Consider the following 19,838-nt stretch of genomic DNA (forward strand, 5'->3'; position numbering starts at 1 on the left):
ATAGTGGCTGAGTGGACTTAATGGGCCGAATGGCCTTACTTCCACTCCTATATCTTATGAAGGACCTGAACTGAAGGGAATTTATATTAGGCAGGAAATGGTGTTGGAGAGACTATTAGGTCTGAAGGCTGATAAGTCCCCGGGACCTGATTGTCTGCATCCCAGGGTACTGAAGGAGGTGGCTCTAGAAATCATGGATGCGTTGGTGATCATTTTCCAATGTTCTATAGATTCAGGATCAGTTCCTGCGGATTGGAGGGTGGCTAATGTTGTCCCACTTTTTAAGAAAGGAGCGAGAGAGAAAACAGAGAATTATAGACCAGTTAGTCTGACCTCAGTGGTGGGAAAAATGCTGGAGTCAATTATAAAGGATGAAATTACGACACATCTGGATAGCAGTAACAGGATAGGTCAGAGTCAGCATGGATTTATGAAGGGGAAATCATGCTTGACTAACCTTCTGGAATTTTTTGAGGATGTAACTCTGAAGATGGACAAGGGAAATCCAGTGGATGTAGTATACCTGGGCTTTCAGAAAGCCTTGATAAAGTCCCACATAGGAGGTTAGTGATCAAAATTAGGGCGCGTGGTATTAGGGACAAAATACTGACATGGATTGAAAATTGGTTGGCTGACAGGAAACAAAGAGTAGTGATAAACGGCTCCCTTTCGGAATGGCAGGCGGTGAGCAGTGGTGTGCCGCAGGGATCAGTGCTTTTTACAATGTACATTAATGATATAGATGAAGGTATTAAAAGTAATATTAGCAAATTTGCTGATGATACAAAGCTGGGTGGCAGGGTGAAATGTGAGGAGGATGTTAGGAGATTACAGGGTGACGAATGCATGGCAGATTACTACCTAAATGGAGTTAAGTTAGGTAAAGGGGCAGTACAACAAGATCTAGGTGTTCTTGTACATCAATCAATGAAAGCAAGCATGGAGGTACAGCAGGCAGTGAAGAAAGCTAATAGCATGCTGGCCTTCATAACAAGAGGAATTGAGTATAGAAGTCCGTCTGCAGCTGTACAGGGCCCTGGTGAGACCGCACCTGGAATATTGTGCGCAGTTTTGGTCTCCAAATTTGAGGAAAGACATTCTGGCTATTGAGGGAGTGCAGCGTAGATTCACGAGGTCAATTCCTGGAATGGTTGGACTATCTTACGCTGAAAGATTGGAGCAACTGTATACACTTGATTTAATCAGGCTGAGAGGGGATCTGATTGATACATATAAGATTATTAAAGAATTGGACACTCTGGAGGCAGGAAGTATGTTTCCGCTGATGGGTGAGTCCCGAACCAAAGGTCACAGTTTAAAAATAAGGGGTAGGCCACTTAGAACAGAGTTGAGGAGAAACTTCTTCACCCAGAGAGTGGTGGGTGTATGGAATGCTCTGCCCCAGAAGGCTGTGGAAGCCCAGTCTCTGGATACTTTCAAGAAAGGGTTGGATAGAGCTCTTAAGGATAGTGGAATCAAGGGTTATGGGGATAAGGCAGGAACAGGATACTGATTGAGGATGATCAGCCATAATCATAATGAATGGTGGTGCTGGCTCGAAGGGCAGAATGGTATACTCCTGCACCTATTGTCCATTGCCAGATTTCTTCAGTGGGGCGACAACATATGTCAGTCGCTCAGTAAAAAGTTAAAAGAGTATTGATGAGTAAGTGGATGTTTTCAGACCCTCACCTTTCATATTTCACAAAGATCTTTGGCCTTTTCCTGCAAAGGTCTAATAAGTACTGAGACACACAGGAGTTAAAAGACTGTCAGGCACAAATGTGGCATCAACTCCTGGGCAGGACACTCCAGTTTTGTCCCATACACATCCCATTTCTTGGACAAAGCAACATGCTTAAGTAGAGACAAGGGAAGAATAAATTCTGTGATGCTGGCTGAATGTAGGTCTATTATTACAGGGCCAATTTTATCTTGATTTGGAGATGCTGGCGTTGGACTGGGGATTACAAAGTTAAAAATCACACAACACCAGGCTATAGTCCAACAGGTTTATTTGGAAGCACTAGCTTTCGGAGTGCTGCTCCTTTATCAGGTGGTTGTGGAGCATAAGATCGTAGGACACAGAATTTCTTGCAAAAGTCTACATTGTGATGTAACTGAAATTATATATTGGAAAAGACCTGGATTGTTTGTTTAATCTCTCACCTTTTACAATGGGCATGTTGGTTTCAGTTCTTTCATACGTAAATATCAGAACTTTCTTAAAGTTACATTCTCAAGTGAACTTTAACAACAGGTGCCATGTTGGCCCAGATAAAGCACTGAAGGTGGGAGTTGCCCTGTGTGAGGTGTCTGTGTGAGGAGCCCTGTGTGAGGTGTCTGTGCGAGTTGCCCTGTGTGAGACTGTCTGTGCCAGAATGTTCAGACTGTTTCTAATCTAAAAAAGGGTTTACAGAATCTTACATGGATTCATGCAGTTTTTGAGCAAAATAAAATGTAATTCTGCAAGTACAAGCTCACCCCACAAACTTATATATATGTGTGTGTGTGTGGGGTGGGGGTGGGGGTGGGGGTGTGTGGGATGAGTGTCTGAGAGAGAGTGTCTGTATGTGTGAGTGTAAAGGGGCATAAGCTGTGAGAGGGTGCATGTGTCAGTGTGGGAGTGTATCTGTGAGCATATGAGAGAGAGCTTGTGTATGAGAGAGGGGCTGTGTGAGTGTGTGCGCCTGTGCATATGTGTGTGTGCGCACGTGTATATGTCATGCAGTGCAGTGGGGTCACCTGTAATGTGACATGAACCTGAGGTGCCAGTTGAGGCCACCCCCATGGGCACCGAACTTGGCTATCAGCCTCTGCTCGGCCACTTTGCATTGTTAACTGTCCCGAAGTCCGCCTTGGAGGACGGTCACTCGAAGGTCTGAGGTCGAATTTCCCAGACTGCTGAAGTGTTTTCCGACTGGGAGGGAACATTCCTGTCTGTTGATTGTTATGCGATGTCCATTCATCCATTGCCTTAGCCTCTGCTTGGTCTTACTAATGTACCATGCCTCAGGGCATCCTTGCCTGCAGCGTATGAGATAGACAATGTTATCTGAGTCACATGAGTACCTACCTCGTACATGGTGAGAGGTGTCCCCATGTGCAATGGTGGTATCCATGTTGACCCTCTGACACACCTTGCAGTGTCTACCATGACAAGGTTGTATGGTGTTGTCCTGAAAGCCGGGTGGTTTGCTGTGAATGATGGTCTGTTTGAGGTTTGGTGGTGTTTGAAGGCCAGAAGTGCAGGTGTGGGGAAGACCAGGTTCGTGATAGGTACTCATTGTCTATCTCAACATTGTCTATCTCATACGCTGCAAGCAAGGATGCCCTGCGATTTACATATGAAAGAACTGAAACCAACATGCCCATTGTAAAAGATGAGACACTTAACAAACAATCCAGGTCTTTTTCAATATATAATTTCAGTTACATTACAATGTAAACTTTTGCGAGAAATTCTGTGCCCTACAATCTTTTACTCCACAATCACCTGATGAAGGAGCAGCGCTCCAACAGTTAGTGCTTCCAAATAAACCTGTTGGACTATAACCTGATGTTGAGTGATTTTTAGTTTTATCTTGAATTTGCTCCTGGAGTAAGAAAGTGAAAAACAGATTGCAATAAATAATGATTATCCTACCATTCTGGTTTTAAATACAGGCTAGATTTTTGGATAACTGCAGAATTAATTGCTGTTATGAATAGTCATCTGTACAATTCAGGAAATGAATAGTGCTGAAAAAAGTGAAAAGCTTTGACAAAATGTGTCACTTTCAGCAATATCGTTATTACAGAATTTGCTGGAAAATGTATAATAAAACAGTGCTTTTCAGTAAAACATCAACAACACAAGCAGCACTTTTTCAATCAACCTTTTATAAAAGTTAAGTTGCCATAGTCTTTCCAAACCCTAGGGCTGCTCCCATAACAGAGTTAAAAATCACACAACACCAGGTTATAGTCCAACAGGTTTATTTGGAAATAGAAATAAACCTGTTGGATTATAACCTGGTGTTGTGTGATATTTAACTTTGTCCACCCCAGTCCAACACCAGCACTTCCACCTCATAAGAGAGAGATGACTAGTAGTGGTCTAACCTGACGGTCATCATGCATCAGGAGAGGGAAGAAGTTGAAAAGGAAAGCCCTTTATTATAACCTCAGCCAGTGTGAGAATGGAACCCATGCTGTTGGTGTCACTCTGCATTGTAAATCAGCTCTCCAGCCAACTGAGTTAACCAAGCCCCTAATGTTATAACACATCCCTCGAGGAGGAAGGACTTGAACCCAGACCATCTGGCTGAGGAGGAGGATTACTACCACTGCACTATGACAGCCTGCTCATTTCCTCATTTATTGACTGAATTTAATCAGGTCAATTAAATAATTGGCATCAGCTTCCTGGACAGTCTCGTTGGCCATCTTGTGATACAGTGGCAGTGTACCTAACTGTGAACTGAGAGACATGGTTCAAATCCCACCTGCCCCAGAAGTGTGTAATAACATCTCTGAACAAGTTGATTGGAAAGTAGGTCCTAGACAGTCCTTTTGTGAAAGGGTTTTTATAAGATGAGCAAGTAAGTAATTTCTATTGGGTGCATTTGGTATACAATCTCATGGCTACACAATAGGAAAGCAAAATGGTTGCATTTACATTGGAATGCAACCATTTTGATTTGCTTGCATCCACCTTTCTCATGAGAGAAGGCACCCTAATAGGAGAAAATAATACTTTTTCACAAACACAAACTCTGCTCAAAACCTAACTCTTTACTTACCTGATATTGGTTTGCGTACTTCGAGTGTGATGGAAGGTGGGAGGTTGTACACAAAGTTACAGGTTTCTTGGTAAGACATGCTGAAGACAGGTGTGTTATTAATCAAGACAATTTCATCTCCGGGACCAAGCTTTCCTTTAGATTCCTGGAAAACATAATGCCATGGTTATGTGTGTAACTGTAATTGTCTCATAACAAACGGGCAAAGTGTAAAGTCTAGGTAATGAATAGTGAGACACACAATTACGATAGAAACTCAACCATCAGAAGTTTAAAGTACACCATTTATAGCACAATTCAGACACAGTAATGATCTGGCTACAATTTTGAATTGTTCTGAGTTTACTGGCTACAAGTGAAACTTTTGAAACAACAATTGCAAAATTTAAATATGGAAATGTAAGTTCACCATGTGAGATACTGCTTGATGTTGAGGTACAATCTGTCTCAGCTCGATAAGTGTTACCTGATTTCAAACATGAGGAGTAGAAATAAAGCTGGTTTCAGGTTACTGTTGGACTGGGTGGGGGAGGGTGGGGTAGATTAGGGCTTCCTGATCATCTTCCGGTTAACTCCAGCACTAAATGCTGGTATTGGAAGAGCAGAAGGTGACTGCCAGCTGTTATGTTGACTCACCTGCTCAGATAACTTGTCGAAACTCCCTATTGTCGTTGCTCATACATGACAACTGGTCACCCAAATAAGCATTTCAGTGTCTATGGAAGTAAGGTAAAGTTGCCATAGCCCCAGAGAACCATAGGGCTGTTCTCTCATTACAGCGAGAGAGAGAGAGTAAGATGACAGCTGGTGATTTAACCTGACAGTCACCACACTTCAGGTGAGGAGCAAAGTTGAGTAGGTGGGACCTTCATGATAAGCAGGAAGCAGTGCAGGAATTCAAATTGCGCTCTTGGTGTTACTCTGTCATCCAACTAATTGAGCCAACTGACTGTGGAAATAGACTCCAGTAAAGCATCAATCCCTACAGAGGGCAGGCATAAAACAAAGAGGGAAAAATCCCAGATCATATAAAAATGCACTTGGTCTCTATAGCTGCTCATGCGACTGAATTCAGTTAAATGTCGACATCAATGTTCTTGTTCCTTACAATGTTTATATGGCCTTTAAAATGTTTTTGGAACTCAGTGTCAGTGGCCACTTTCAACAGCACACCTCATATCTTCTATTGTCCATGGTAGATTGTTCACTCCACAGCATCTCAATAAATTAAAACAATGCTCAGAGATCATCTCCAAGAACTGATACTCAGTACAAGAGGCCACCAGACCCTATCATAATGTGCTAATTGAATCTTTTTCACAGTAGACTATGATGACATGCATTCTATTTAGACTGAGCCTTGGGTCAATAAATAGTCTTAATTAAAGAAAGTAGATGAATGAACCATATAGTACATTGAAATAGCCTTTCCTGTGTTCTGTAAAACATAAAATACCATAAGTGCCATTTATTGTCCAACATAAACTTCAAACTGAAATCAACTCCTCAATTTTATTCAGATTTGATCAAAATACCATGCTAATCTGACAAAATCAACAATTACAATTGCATATGTTGGTTATGATTCCAGCGAAGCCAGACTGTATATTGAACCACTTGTCCAATCCAATCCAAGCCATAATTCAATATCTATGGCCATTGAGCTCTCCAACAAAATGACTGCAGCTAATCATTGGCCTCATTCCTTGTTCAAGGTTCTCAGACATGTCTGTCGATTACATCCACCACCGAACCAGAAGTGGTGGAACATTTCACAAACAAACATCACATGATCTGCATTTACAATATTTCAGTTACGTTAATTGCATTATTCTTAATACCGGCTAAGGGAACAAACGCATATTTGCACCTGAAACAAAAACAGAAATTGCTGGAAAAGCTTAGCAAGTCGGGAAGTATCTGTGGAGAGAAATCAGAGTTAACATTTCAGGTCAAGTGACCCTTGCTCAGAACTCCTCTGCTTTTGTTTCTGATTTACAGCATTCGCAGTTCTTTCAGTTTTTATTCCATATTTTCACCTTTTTATTGTCACTTAGATTTACTAAATTCCCAGGTAGTTTGAGCGTTATTTCCCAATTAGTAGGTTAATTTATTTATACATTATAAATAATGAAACAAACAAGTAAACTGTTAACTTACTCTCTCAGCTGCTCCACTTGGTTGTAAGCCTCTTATCAGAACTCTTAAAGGAGAAACCTTGATTTCCAAATCCAATCCAAATGATTCTGATTTTTCCCGTGTGAGATGTATTGTTTCTGTGCAGCACATTACTGAGGTGTCTCCCATCTCAGTCTTTTTGCTATGAGGCAGTGGCCTTGCAGTGGGTTTGGTGGGAGGGGAATGATGCTCCTCATTCTTCTGCTTCAAGAGGTTTGGTGGGCATTCAATGCTCATCATGCTCTTCACTCGAGTGACAGCTTTGTGTTCAAGTTTGGGTGATCGCTTGGACTCCACCTGAGACTCCTTGATCACAAGGTTGCTATGATTAGTGTCAGTGGAACTGGATGATTCAAAGAATTTAAGTGGCATGAAGGGAGAGTCAACCATTTGCTCCATTGAACTGTCCTCAGACTCTAATGAGCTGCCGTACTGAGGTAGGGCACCATTGCTGCTGACATTTCTCAACAACTCACCATCTTGGCTTAAATCATCCACTTCAACAGAAGATGTGGCTATAATAATTCCTGAGTCTTCCTCGGGCATCTTCTGTGTGATTTGAAGCATTTTGAGTCGAGCGCTATCCTCAACCTTCACAAAGTCTTCATCATCACTGATGTCATCATAGCAAATGACCCTTCTCTGCCGTAGAAGAGGGCTGCGAATGGATTTGGGGCTCTCACTTGGACTGGCCTGTCGAGCCAATTCCATGTGTTTGTTCTTAGGTACAACAGATTTCCCATTGCTGAGGGACATGGAGGACACCTCTGGCTTCGGCACTCCAGTTTCCTTGGGCACTAAAAATACATGTAAATTTTTTTTGTTATATTCATTTGGAAGTACCCACCAAGTTATTTCCTTAAAGAAAAGTTAAGACAAATTATGACCAAACTCGGTGGGAATATAAGTTGTGAGGATGAAAAGGGGACTTGGACAGGCTAAGGGAAGGGACAAGAACATGGCAAATGGAATATAAAGTAAGTAAATGTAACATTACCAACAGTGAGACAGCGTATTTATCAATTAGTGACAGGTTGGAAAGTACTGCTGTCACAAGTGACCTGGGTGTCCCGTTCATGAGTTTGTAAAAGCTGTAGCAGAAAATTAGAAAAACTAACAGTATAATCATCTTCATTGCAAGAGAATTTGAGCAAAGATGTTATGGGAAGTTAGTAAAGAAATTGTGGGGCCCCTAGAATGATATTTGCATCATTCAAAGACATGGTGAGGTGCCAGAGGATTGAAGGGTGGCTAATGTAGTGTCTTTATTTAAGAAAGGCTGTATGAAGCCTGGGAAATGTAGCTCTGTGAATTAGACATCAGTGATTACTAAGTTGTTGGAGAGTATTCTGAAAGAGAGAATTTATGCGCATTTGGAGAGGCAAGGACTGATTAGGGATAGTCAGCATTGCTTTGTGAGTGGGAAATCATGTCTCACAAACTTGATTTGAGTTTTTGAGGATGTAACCAAAAGTAATGATGAGGGCAAAGTGGAAAACATTGTCTACATGGATGTTAGTAAAATCTTTGGCAAGTTTTGTATGGTAGACTAATTAGGAAAGTTATATCACATGGGATTCAGGGATAGCTTGCCAATTGGATACAAAATTGGCTTGATAGTAAGGGGCAGAAAATGGTGGTGAAGGGTTGTTTATCGGACTGGAGGCCTTTGACCAGACATCAGTGCTGGGTCCACTAAACAATTAGGGTGAGAATTTAGGAGACATGGTTATTACATTTGCATATGACACAAAAACTGGTGGCATAGTTGACAGTGAGGCAGTGAGGAAGGTTATCTCAGATTACAAAGGGATCTTGATTAATTGGGCCAATGGGCTGAGGAGTGCCAGGTGGAGTTTAATTTAGATAAATGCAAGGTACTGCATTTTAATAAAATAGACAAGGGCAGGACTTATACAGTTAATGATAAGTCTGGGGTACAGGTACATAGTTCTTTCAAAGTTGCATCACAGGTAGACAGGGTGGTTAGCATGCTTGCCTTCATTGCTCAGTCCATTGAATATAGGTGTTGGGACGTCATGTTGCGGTTGTACAGGACATGGGTGAGGCTATGTTCAGTACAGGATATTATTAAATTGGAAATGGTTCAGAAAAAAATTATGAGAATGTTGCTGGGATTGGAAGATTTGAGTTATGACGATAGCCTGGGACATTTTTCACTGGAGCGTAAGAGGTTGAGGAGTGATCTTACAGGGGTTTATAAAATCATGAGGGGCATAGCAAAGGTCCTTTCCCTAGGGTGGGTGAGTTCAAAACTAGGGGGCATATTTTTAAGGTGAGAGGAGAAAGATTTAAAAGGAACCTGAGGGGCAACCTTTTCACACAGGAGGATAGTTTGTGTATGGAAATGAACTGTCAGACGAAATTGTAGATGCAGGTACAGTTACAACATTTGAAAGACATTTGGATAGATACATGAATAGGAAAGGTTTAGAGGGATATGGACCAAATGCAGGCAAGTGGGATTAGTTTATCTGGAAAACTTGGTTGGCATGGACGATGTGTCTGTTTACAGGCTGTATGATCCTATGACTCTATGACTTTCTGCAATTCTATAGAGCACTGGTGTGACTGCATCTGTAGCACTGTGTATAATTGTGGTCTCTGCATGTAATTAAGAAAATATTTGCTTTAGAGGGAGTGGATCAGAGGTTCACCAGACTATTTTTGGTTGGCAGATATGTTTCATGGTGAGAAACTAAGCTTGCATTCTCTAGAGTTACAAATAATAAGAGGTGATCTCATTGAAACTTAGCAAACACATACAAAGCGGATGTGAAGAAGATGTTTCTGCTGGCTGGTGAATCTGGAACCAGGGCATGTAACCTTAAAATAAGGGGTAGACCATTTAAGACTGAGATTAGGAGACATTTTTTCGCTTGGAAGGCAGTGAATCATTGGAATTCTCTACCCTAGAAGTTGTCGAAAGTCAATCATTGACCACATTCAAGATGGAAATTAAGAGTCTTCTGAATCTAATTAATCATGTGATATGGTGGTTCTATAGCAAAGTGTGTTAAAGTACAGTCAGTTCTGATATAACGCGATAGTTCTGTTCTTGTGCGATCTCATGTTATAAGAAAATTGCGCAATAGAGGCACCATTTAAACTAATGTGGCTGGAATCGTATTATAGCCAATACAGGTAAAGAAAGTTCACATTCTACAAACAATGGTCAAAATTTTTGTTGAAGAAACTCATGTTACAGCAGAACCAACTGTAAACGATCAGTCGTGAGCAGGCTTGATGAGTTGAAATAGTCTACTCCTGTTTCTAATTGCCTATAATGAAAAAAAATTACTGTACGCCTAACAACCCATCAGTTAGAAGAAGGACTTTGTTCAATCCCTACTATTAAAGCCTTTGCTATTTTCAGGGCTACATTGACCAAGGCTGCTTTAATCCTTTTGACAGGTTAAGCTGGTCCTCAACTGCCCTTCAACTGAAGTCATGAAAATCTTGTGACAATCCTATGAAGTAACATACTTTCCCTCTCATTTTCTATATCTCATGGGGGAGATAGTAAAATTGGTCCCATCAGCTCCCACCTCTTTTTTCAATTCTATCATGGAAGATCAGCAATTGTTGGCTATCCCTAAATGTCCTTGAGCAGTTGGTGGTTAAGACGTCTTTTTGAATCACTGCAGCCAATGCAGTGTAGTTACGCCTACAGTGTTGTTAGGAAGGGACTTCCAGGATGTTGACCCAGCTACAGCAAAGGGGCAGCATTTGTTTCCAAGTCAGGATGCTGTATGGCCTGGAGAAGAACATGCACTTGATGGTCTTCCCATGAGTCTGAAGCCTTGTGCTTCTAGATGGTAGAGGTCGTGGGTTTGGAAGGTGCTGCTGAAAGGGCCCTGGTTAGTTGGTAAGTTCACCTTGTAGATAGCACTCTATGCCATGATGGAAGAAGTGAATATTTAAATTAGTGAATGTGTGCTAACTAAGCAGGGATTTTTTTTGGATGATGTTGGGTTTCTTAAGTGATGTTGGAGATGTATTCAACCAGGCAATTGGAGAGTATTCCACCAGACACTTGGCTTGTGCTTTGTAGATGGTGGACAGGCTTTGGAGATTCAGGTGGTGAGTTAGTTGCTGCAAAATTCCCACTCTTTGACCTTATCTTGTAGCCAATTTTTTTTTTGGCTATTTCTGGTGCGTTTCTAGTTAATGATAATCCTTGCTTTTTCCCATATCTTCCACAGATAGTACCAGGAAAATGGCTCATAATCCCAACATTTCTTTCTCAGATGTCCATAGATTTAAGAAATATTTCTAAACCAAAGACATCAATGAAATAGGGAGAGAATGGGATCAGCCATGATCATTCTGAATGGTGGGGCAGGCTCAATGGGAGGAATCACTTACTCTTACTCCTATTTTCTATGATGCTATGAATTAGTCAAAGAGACATCTACTGTTCTCATTTCCTGCATTTTCTGATTCACAAACTATATTCCCATAAGTTTTTAGTTTGTGCAAAGCTCAGTACAAAATTAGGAAAATTATTAACTGTAACTATTATTTAAACAGAAGAGATGAAATGGTAAATTTTGAAACAAGAACAGCTGGAAATACACAGGAGTCAATCAGAATCAAAGTGTTATTTAGAAGCAAAACTCTCTCAGAACTTTTCTACGAATCAGTCAACACGAGCATTTCACTGGGGTCTTCCTCAGATCAGGATGCTCAGATTCAAATCAAGCCTCTTTGATAGGTTGGACAAAGATCGTGGAGTCAATTTTAACCTGGCACTAATGGGCCTCAAACTGGATTGTTACGTTTTAGAAGTAAGTATAAGGGATTTGAACTCATCTCCCCAGAACATTACCTGGATCTCTGAGTTACCTGTTCAGCGATAATACCACTAGGCCTTCTCCCCTGATTCGCGCCCCCCCCACCAACTCCAAGAAAATAAATCCTCTGATTTCTGATTTCATCCCAGTATCATTAAGAAACAATAGTTAGAATAAGTCATACCTGAATTCAGAGGAGAAACAACACTGTCATCTAAAGAGTTACTTGTGCTCTTCTGCCGCAGGTGTTCTTCCTCACTGGAAGCTGTTAACATTGTGTCTGAGAGTGACGACTGGCTGGGAACATGGTGGGAAAAGTACTGGGAGAGTTCCGTTTCTGAACTCAGTGACCCTTGCTGAAAGAGAACAGGATTAGATGAAAAATTACAGTATATTGTAGAAACAAGCTTTTCGATCCAACATGTCTCTGCAATGTTTATGCTCTACATTATCCTCCTTCCATCTTACTTCATGTCACCTTACCAACACAATAATTATGAAATTCATGACAAAGTTTTGAGAGATTAAAGCATGATATAGGAAGACTATTTAAATGATCAGAGTCAGTGCAGGAATTCATGACTGGGAAAATACTTGATGTTTTTGAGAGTTATTAATTGAGACCTTAGATTGTCAATAAAAATCTCATCCTGGTTTTCAATTCTTTTCAATGGTCTTGACTCTATCTGTCTCTTCTCCAACATAATACTCTCTGAGATATTAGCATTCCTCTAATCCTGGCCTCATGGGTATTTTCAATTATAACTGCTCTACCATAAGTGGCTGTTTCATCAGATGCTTGGCCATAAGCTCTGAAACATACCTGTACCTACATCTCTACCACATTCCTTCTTTAAGACACTCTTTAAAATCTACCTCTTTGTGCGAGCTTTTGTTTATCTGACCTATTATTTCCTTACGTGCCTATGTCACACTTTGATTTATAAAACTCCATTGTTGTATGAGTAATTGTGTTGTGTAAGATGCTATAAGTTGTTCTTGTTATTGGTAGAACGCTCAAGAACCAAATTTGGGTGGATGGCAAAATAACAAAGGTAACATGAGGAAAATTTATTTTATGCAGTGAATGGTTCGGATCTGAAATGTACTCTTTGACAGTGTGGCAGAGACAGTCTCAACTGTAGCCTTTTTTTTGGATAATTAGTGGAAGAGAAAAGATTTGCAGGACTATCGGACAAGGATATAGGATAGCTGAACTGTTTTTGCACAAGGCTAGCATGGACACAACTGATTGCGTGGTCTCCTGCTGTGCTGTAACCACCCTAAGATTCAAGCTTTAATGAAAAAGTCAACTGCAACTTTGGCCCATATCACTCTCTCACTAATTTACTTTTATTGCTATTCATAAAAATTCCTACCTACAGCATGTTGCAACCCAGGAAACCTTTCATTAAAAGTAAGACTCAGAGTATGTGCCTGTGCTGGTTATTGCCAGAAAGTGATGATGCAGGCCTCAAATGTTAACTGTTAAGTGTGATATCTTCATTATTGCAATCACTGAGTGTCAAAAATGGCCCTGATTAATATGTTGCAATTTGCAGACCAAACTGAACACCGTAGGACAAAATCAATAAAACAATCCCACACTGGTCTCCTCTAAGACACACAGGCTGGTGCTTTTTGATACCTTCTCTGTAAAGTAGAAGGGGGGCAGGATGGGTGAGATCGGAATATTAATTCTGCAGACACAAGCCCAGTTACACAAGTTAAGGTTCCTATAAAATTTCTGTTCAGCAAATATGGGGGCGGATACTGGAGATAAGAACTCTCTGTTCTTTTATCCTGCACCTGGAAACAGGATGTCGTCAAGGTACAGGAAAGAGGAAAATCTCTCCTATATATTCTAATCAGATACACAATACTCTTTTGTAAGGTTGCATAAGCGGACCTTCATCTGATTATAAAAGGGTGTGATTTAGGAGTACAGTTACCAATCTTTTCACCATTGAGTGAAATGTACTAAGTCTGGCAACAACAGAGTAGCACTGTCTAATTGTATTCATTACTCAGCCTTTGATTAAAGATCCTAAGAGAGTTTGTTACTATATATCCCACTCCAACAATAAGTGTTTAAGTGAAACATGAATTGGATGATTCAAAGCTTGCAGGTCTTTTTAAAATAAGAACATGATGTACGGCTCATTTTTTGCAGTTACTTTCAACCCATGCCAAAAATTTCTTAATTTCACTACGTGAGTATCTTTAGGTCTCCTGATGCCACTTAGTAATTTGATGACAGCAAATTTCTCTCAGTAAATATTACTGTTTTGTCCTGTTGCTGAGCATGTGCTTGGAGTACCTTGTTCTCTCTCTGTTTGTTAGGATTGTATTAATTTATCACTAGGTCCCTCCCTCTGATTAATCCATGGCTAACATCCAGAACTCAGACTCCAGTGTTTTCAGGGAGGGTACAAGAAAATACTGTAGCATGAGTCTTACAAAGTAAAGGACTCTTCAGCCATGGGACCAGGGTTGTGAGTGGCCATAAGAGCTGGAGATATATGGGGAATGATGAGCCTGATGACTATCAGCCACTATGCACATGATTAAGGAAACAAAAAGGCAAGTGGAAGAGGAGACTTCCAAGTTCAGTCTCCCTTGGGCTGTTGAGATAACGAAAATTAGGGAGAATTGTTTAATTTATGGGACAACAGGTCAAACTGTGAGACCAACTTTGAAAAACCTGGTACACAGTTAGTAGCACCTCATTATTGGTAGTTTCCTTCACTTCTCACATAACCTGTGTTCACTTCACTCAAATATGCTAAACAATTGTGAACCAAAACATGCCTCCATAAAAACCACCATCAGCATGTATGACGAACTGAGAATATATTTCAGTTTTAAAACTTTTGATTATCTCAATACAAATCTATTTATCAATGGAGATGGGGGGAAAGAGATGGTTAATAGAGGAACATAAGAAATAGAAACAGGAGTAGACTATTCAGTCTCACCCTCCTGCTCTCCCATTTGCAAGATTATGGCTGGTTGTCTATCTCAATACCTTTTTCCACACAATCTGCATACACTTTGATATTTTTATTATGTAAAAATCTCTCAAATTCATCTCGAATATTCTCAATGACTGGATCTCCTCATCCCTATTGGGTAGAGAGTTTCAAGATTTACTGGCACTTAAGTGAAGAAGTTCCTCTTTATCTCCAGAACTAAAGTATATAACTAAGGGCAACTCATGCTTAAAAAGTTTGATGCTCTATTCATGCTTCACATTGAGTACACTGTCCAATGATGGTTCAAGACACATTAAGATATAAATACACAGCAGACAATTTAGAGGCAAGTCAAGCTGATTCCTAGGCTGAAATTTCTGGGCCACCACCAGTGGGAAAATAGTCAGGCATAAGTCAGACTACAAGACATAGGAGCAAAAGGTGGCCATTCAGCCCATTGCCATTCAATGAGATCATGGCTGGTCTGATAAACATGAACATTTGAACAAGAATCTAAAATAGGCCGCACGGCCCTTTGAGTCTACTCTGCTGATCAGTAAGATCATGGATGATCTGACATTAGCCTCAACTCTTACCAAAATTCTTTCATTCACTTGGTCGTCGAGAATCTGCCTACCTCTGCCCAAAAAATAATTAAAGATCCTGCATTCACTATATTTTGAGGAAGGGAATTCCAAAGACACACAACCCAGACAGAAAAAATGTTTCTTAATCTCTGTTTGTAATGGGTGCCTCCTTATTTTTAAACCATGGCCCTTAGTTTTAGATTCTTCCACAACAGGGAATCTTCAACATCCAACCGGTCAAGTCCCCTTAGAATCCTGCATTTTTCAACTAAGTCATCTCTGACTCTTCTAAACTCCAGAGGATGCAGGCCTAGTCCATCTAACCTTTCCTTGCAAGGTAATCTGTTCATTCCAGGTATTTGTCTAGTAAACCTTGTCCCTTTGCTTAAATATTCCATTTAGGTTCATTTTCCACGTGATATGTGTCTTTCCTACTTTACTAACCAAAAAAAAAATTTTATTTGTGTTTAAATTCTTTTGGCAATTTTATACAAAAAACAGACTTCAGATATAATCGTCAACTTCACTTTCCTGCCTTTTCCCTATAACACTTGATTTTCTGGCTATTTAAACATCTATTTCAGCATTGACCCATCTTCTACAGCCCCTTGTAGTCAAGAATTTCACAGATTCACTACTCTCTAGAAGGTCAAGTTCTATTAGCTGTACCACATGAAGAGAGGCAATTAATTCTCAATTTAGGGCCTCGTCTCGTAAATATATCAATTTGCCAGATGGCAGAAGAGGCCTGCACTCAATGTGTAACTGGGTAGGTTTCATCTTGCGGGCTGCTGATAGTGTAAGGGAGGGAGGGAGGATCTTGTAGTCCTGTGAGTCTGAGCCCCACTGAATCTGAGGTTCATCAAATCTTTATTTACAAAATCTCTCACGTGCGCATCTCTTAAGATTCAAATATAGAAAATAGGAGCAAAAGTAGACCATTTGGTCCATTAATGTCTACATTCCAAATATTATCCAGTTGCTTGAATAGTTTGGAACATATTTTTAAGTGAACTTTCCATCAATAGTGGGTTATCAATGTTAGGTAATGCAACAAATCTCTTTTTGGGCACATAGTGCTAGCATTAAACATGTTAACTAATGTACAAACAAGAAACTACATGTCAATAAATGTTTCTGTATTTAAAGAAAATGCTTTAATTCCAATGATAGCAACCTTCATTGTTGCTAGTGTTAGCCATCCCATATCAGACACAATGGCCTCTCTGAAGAAAGTTAAAAATCACACAACACCAGGTTATAGTCTAACAGATTTAATTGGAAGCACACTAGCTTTCGGAGTGACGCTCCTTCATCAGGTGATTGTGGAGGGCTCGATCGTAACACAGAATTTATAGCAAAAATTTGCAGTGTGATGTAACTGAAATTATACATTGAAGAATTGATTGTCTGTTAAGCCTTTCATCTGTGATACAGTGATAGTTTCACTTCTTTCATGTGTAAATCACAAAACCCTTTTTTTTAAAGTTGCATTCTCGGGTTAGCTGTTAACAATGGTGAAGAAGGTTGCTAATTTATGATAGACTTGTGAACAGTTTGTAATGTAGCTACATACTCTTTGCGGCTGTTATTGCATATAGGCTTCCTACAGTTAGCAGGAAGAGAAGGTTTTCATCCCATCAGTTCAGACTTTTTATAAACTTCCAGAGGCAGAAGCAGAATATATTAAATTTCTAGTTAACCAGAATAAGAAGGGAAATCCCTGGCTCAATGAGTGAAGAGAGAAACAGAGCTAACATTTTAAATTGAATATGTTTCTTCTTGAAGACTACTTGAAAAAGAATAATGATAATTGAAGAGTATTGCATAAGATAAAGATGCATGGCGTTCCGGGTTAGAGGATTAGCTAACTAACAGGAAGCAAAGAGTGGGGATAAATGGGTCCTATCCTGGCTGGCAATCAGTAATTAATGCTGTGCCTCAAGGACCAATGCTGGGACTGCAATTATTCACGATTTATATTGATGATTTGGAGTTAGGGACCACGCGTAGTGTGTCAAAGTTTGCAGATGACTCTAAGATGAGTGATTTGGAGATGCCGGTGTTGGATTGGGATGTACAAAGTTAAAAATCACACAACACCAGGTTATAGTCCAACAGGTTTATTTGGAAGCACTAGCTTTTTGAGCACTGCTCCTTCATCATCCCACACTCAAGCACATACGCACCGTCTCACAGACTTAAATCTCTTTACACTCACACTCAGACACATACACGCACTCTCTCACAGTCATTCATAACGCCCCAACACACCCACCCACATGTACGTGCACACACACATATAAATTTGTGGGATAAATTTGTACTTGCAGAATTACATTTTATTTTGCTCAAAAACTGCATGAATCCATGTAAGATTCTGTATATGCGTTTTTTAGATTAGAATCAGTCTGAACATTCTGGCACAGACAGCCTCACACAGGGCACCTCACACCTTCAATGCATTATCTGGGCCGACGTGACACCAATTGTTAAAGTTCACCTGAGAATGTGAAAAAAATTCTGCAATTTACATATTAAAGAACTGAAACCAACATGTTCATTCTAAAAGATGAGAGACTTAAACAATCCAGGTCTTTTTCAAGATATAATTTCAGTTACATCACACTGTAAACATTTGCTAATAAATTCTCTGTCTTATGATCTTATTCTCTACAATCACCTGATGAAGGAGCAGTGCTCTGAAAGCTAGTGCTTCCAAATAATTGTTGGACTATAGCCTGGTGTTGTGTGATTTTTAACTCAGAGGAGTGGCAGAGCAAAGTGTGCCGATGACTGTGAAACATTGCAGAGTAACACAGATACTTTAAGTGAGTGGGGAAAGGTCTGGCAGATGGAATACAATGTTAATAAATGTGAGGTCATCCATTTTGATAGGAGTAACAGTAAAAAGGATTATTACTTGAATGGTAAAAAGTTGCAGCATGCTGCTATGCAGAGGGACCTGGGAATCCTTGTGCTTGAATCACAGAGAGTTGGCCTGCAGGTACAACAAGTAATTAGGAAGTATAATTGGAATTTTATCCTTCATTGCTAAAAGGATCGAATTTAAAAGCAGGGAGGTTATGTTGCAGCTGTTCAGGGTGCTGGTGAGGCCACACCTGGAGTCCTGCATGCAGTTTTGGTCTCCTTACTTGAGAAAGAATGTACTGGCACTGGAGGGGATGCAAAGGAGGATCGCTAGGTTGATTCTGGAGTTGGGGGGGGGGGGGGTGTTGGCTTATGAGGAGAGACTGAGTAGACTGGGATTATATTCATTGAAATTTAGAAGAATGAAGGGGGATCTTATGGAAACATATAAAATTATGAAGGGAATAGATAAGAGAAGTAATAGAGGATATTTCCACTGGCAGGTGAAACTAGGACAAGAGGGCATCGCCTCAAGATTAGAGGGAACAGATTGAGGACTGAATTGAGAAGGAACTTCTTCACCCAGAGGGTTGTAAATCTAGGAATTCCTTGCCCAGTAAAGTAGCTGATACTACTTCAGTAAACATTTTTAAAGCTAAGCTAGATTTTGTTTTGAACAGTAAAGCAATTAAGTGATAGGGGTGAGAGGGCAGGTACATGCAGTTGAGGCCATGAAAAGATCAGCCATGATCTTATTGAATGGCGGAACAGACTCAAAGCGCCAGACAGCCTACTCCTGCTCCTAGTTCTTATTTCAGTACTTTTGGTTATTATTTCAGATTTCCAGCACACACAGTATTTTGCTTTAGTCTAGTTAACCATTTATTTTCAAATAACATTAACTCATTCAAACAGAACTAAATCATACACTGCAATACTTGGAAGAAGTTCTACTAAAATCTTATTAACCATTCTACAACAGATCTGGGTTCTGCCAGAGCCACTCAGTGTCTGTATTCAGTGTCTGGAGTTGAAGTTATAAAAGTCCAATAATGTTTATCATGTCATAGCAACGCATGAATCACTACAAGAGATTATACAATTATTGCATGTTATCTTGAATAGCTATCAAACAGGAATGTACAAAGTGAAACATTTTACTGCCTCAAAATTGGAAGGCTTACCCATCATAAGTTTTACTTTTAAGTTAAAGGTGATTGAGTTGATCTTTGATTTAGAAGTAAATGTAAGTCCAAAATCTGACAACTGCACTGTAACAGATATTATTGCTGGACTATTAATCCAGAAACTCAGCTAATGTTCTGGGGAACTGGGCTTGAATAGTAGATAGTGGAAGTTGAATTCAATAACAATCTAGAATTAAAAATCTACTGCAGACCATGAAACCATTGCTGATTTCAGAAAAACCCATCTGGTTTGGTAATGTCCTTCAGGGAAGAAAATCGATCATCCTCACACGGTCTGGCTTACATGTAACTCCAGACCCACAGCAATGTGGTTGACTCTGAACTACCCTATGAAATCTCAATAAAGAAATGAAATCTGACACACCACCTGGCATAGACCTAAGCAAGAGCAAAGACAATAGCAGAAACACCCTGTAAA

At 40.1% G+C, this 19,838-nt stretch overlaps 1 protein-coding gene across 4 annotated transcripts in view; it reads right to left on the bottom strand.

Annotated features, from left to right (window-relative positions):
• Positions 1-19,838, bottom strand: part of pdzd2 (PDZ domain containing 2) — a 547,489-nt gene that overhangs the window by 54,483 nt on the left and 473,168 nt on the right. For all 4 annotated transcript variants that reach the window (XM_043687429.2, XM_087989833.1, XM_043687436.2 and 1 more), the window contains 3 exons: positions 11,964-12,135; positions 6,945-7,759; positions 4,785-4,929 (listed from right to left, as the gene is read on the bottom strand). In XM_043687429.2, the coding sequence (XP_043543364.2) occupies positions 4,785-4,929; positions 6,945-7,759; positions 11,964-12,135 (1,132 nt within the window). The remainder of the gene's footprint in view (positions 1-4,784; positions 4,930-6,944; positions 7,760-11,963; positions 12,136-19,838) is intronic.

This window comes from Chiloscyllium plagiosum, unplaced genomic scaffold (genome assembly GCF_037043375.1).
Source record: "Chiloscyllium plagiosum isolate Xiang-an unplaced genomic scaffold, Cpla_swu_hap1 HiC_scaffold_1, whole genome shotgun sequence".
NCBI lineage: Eukaryota > Metazoa > Chordata > Chondrichthyes > Orectolobiformes > Hemiscylliidae > Chiloscyllium > Chiloscyllium plagiosum.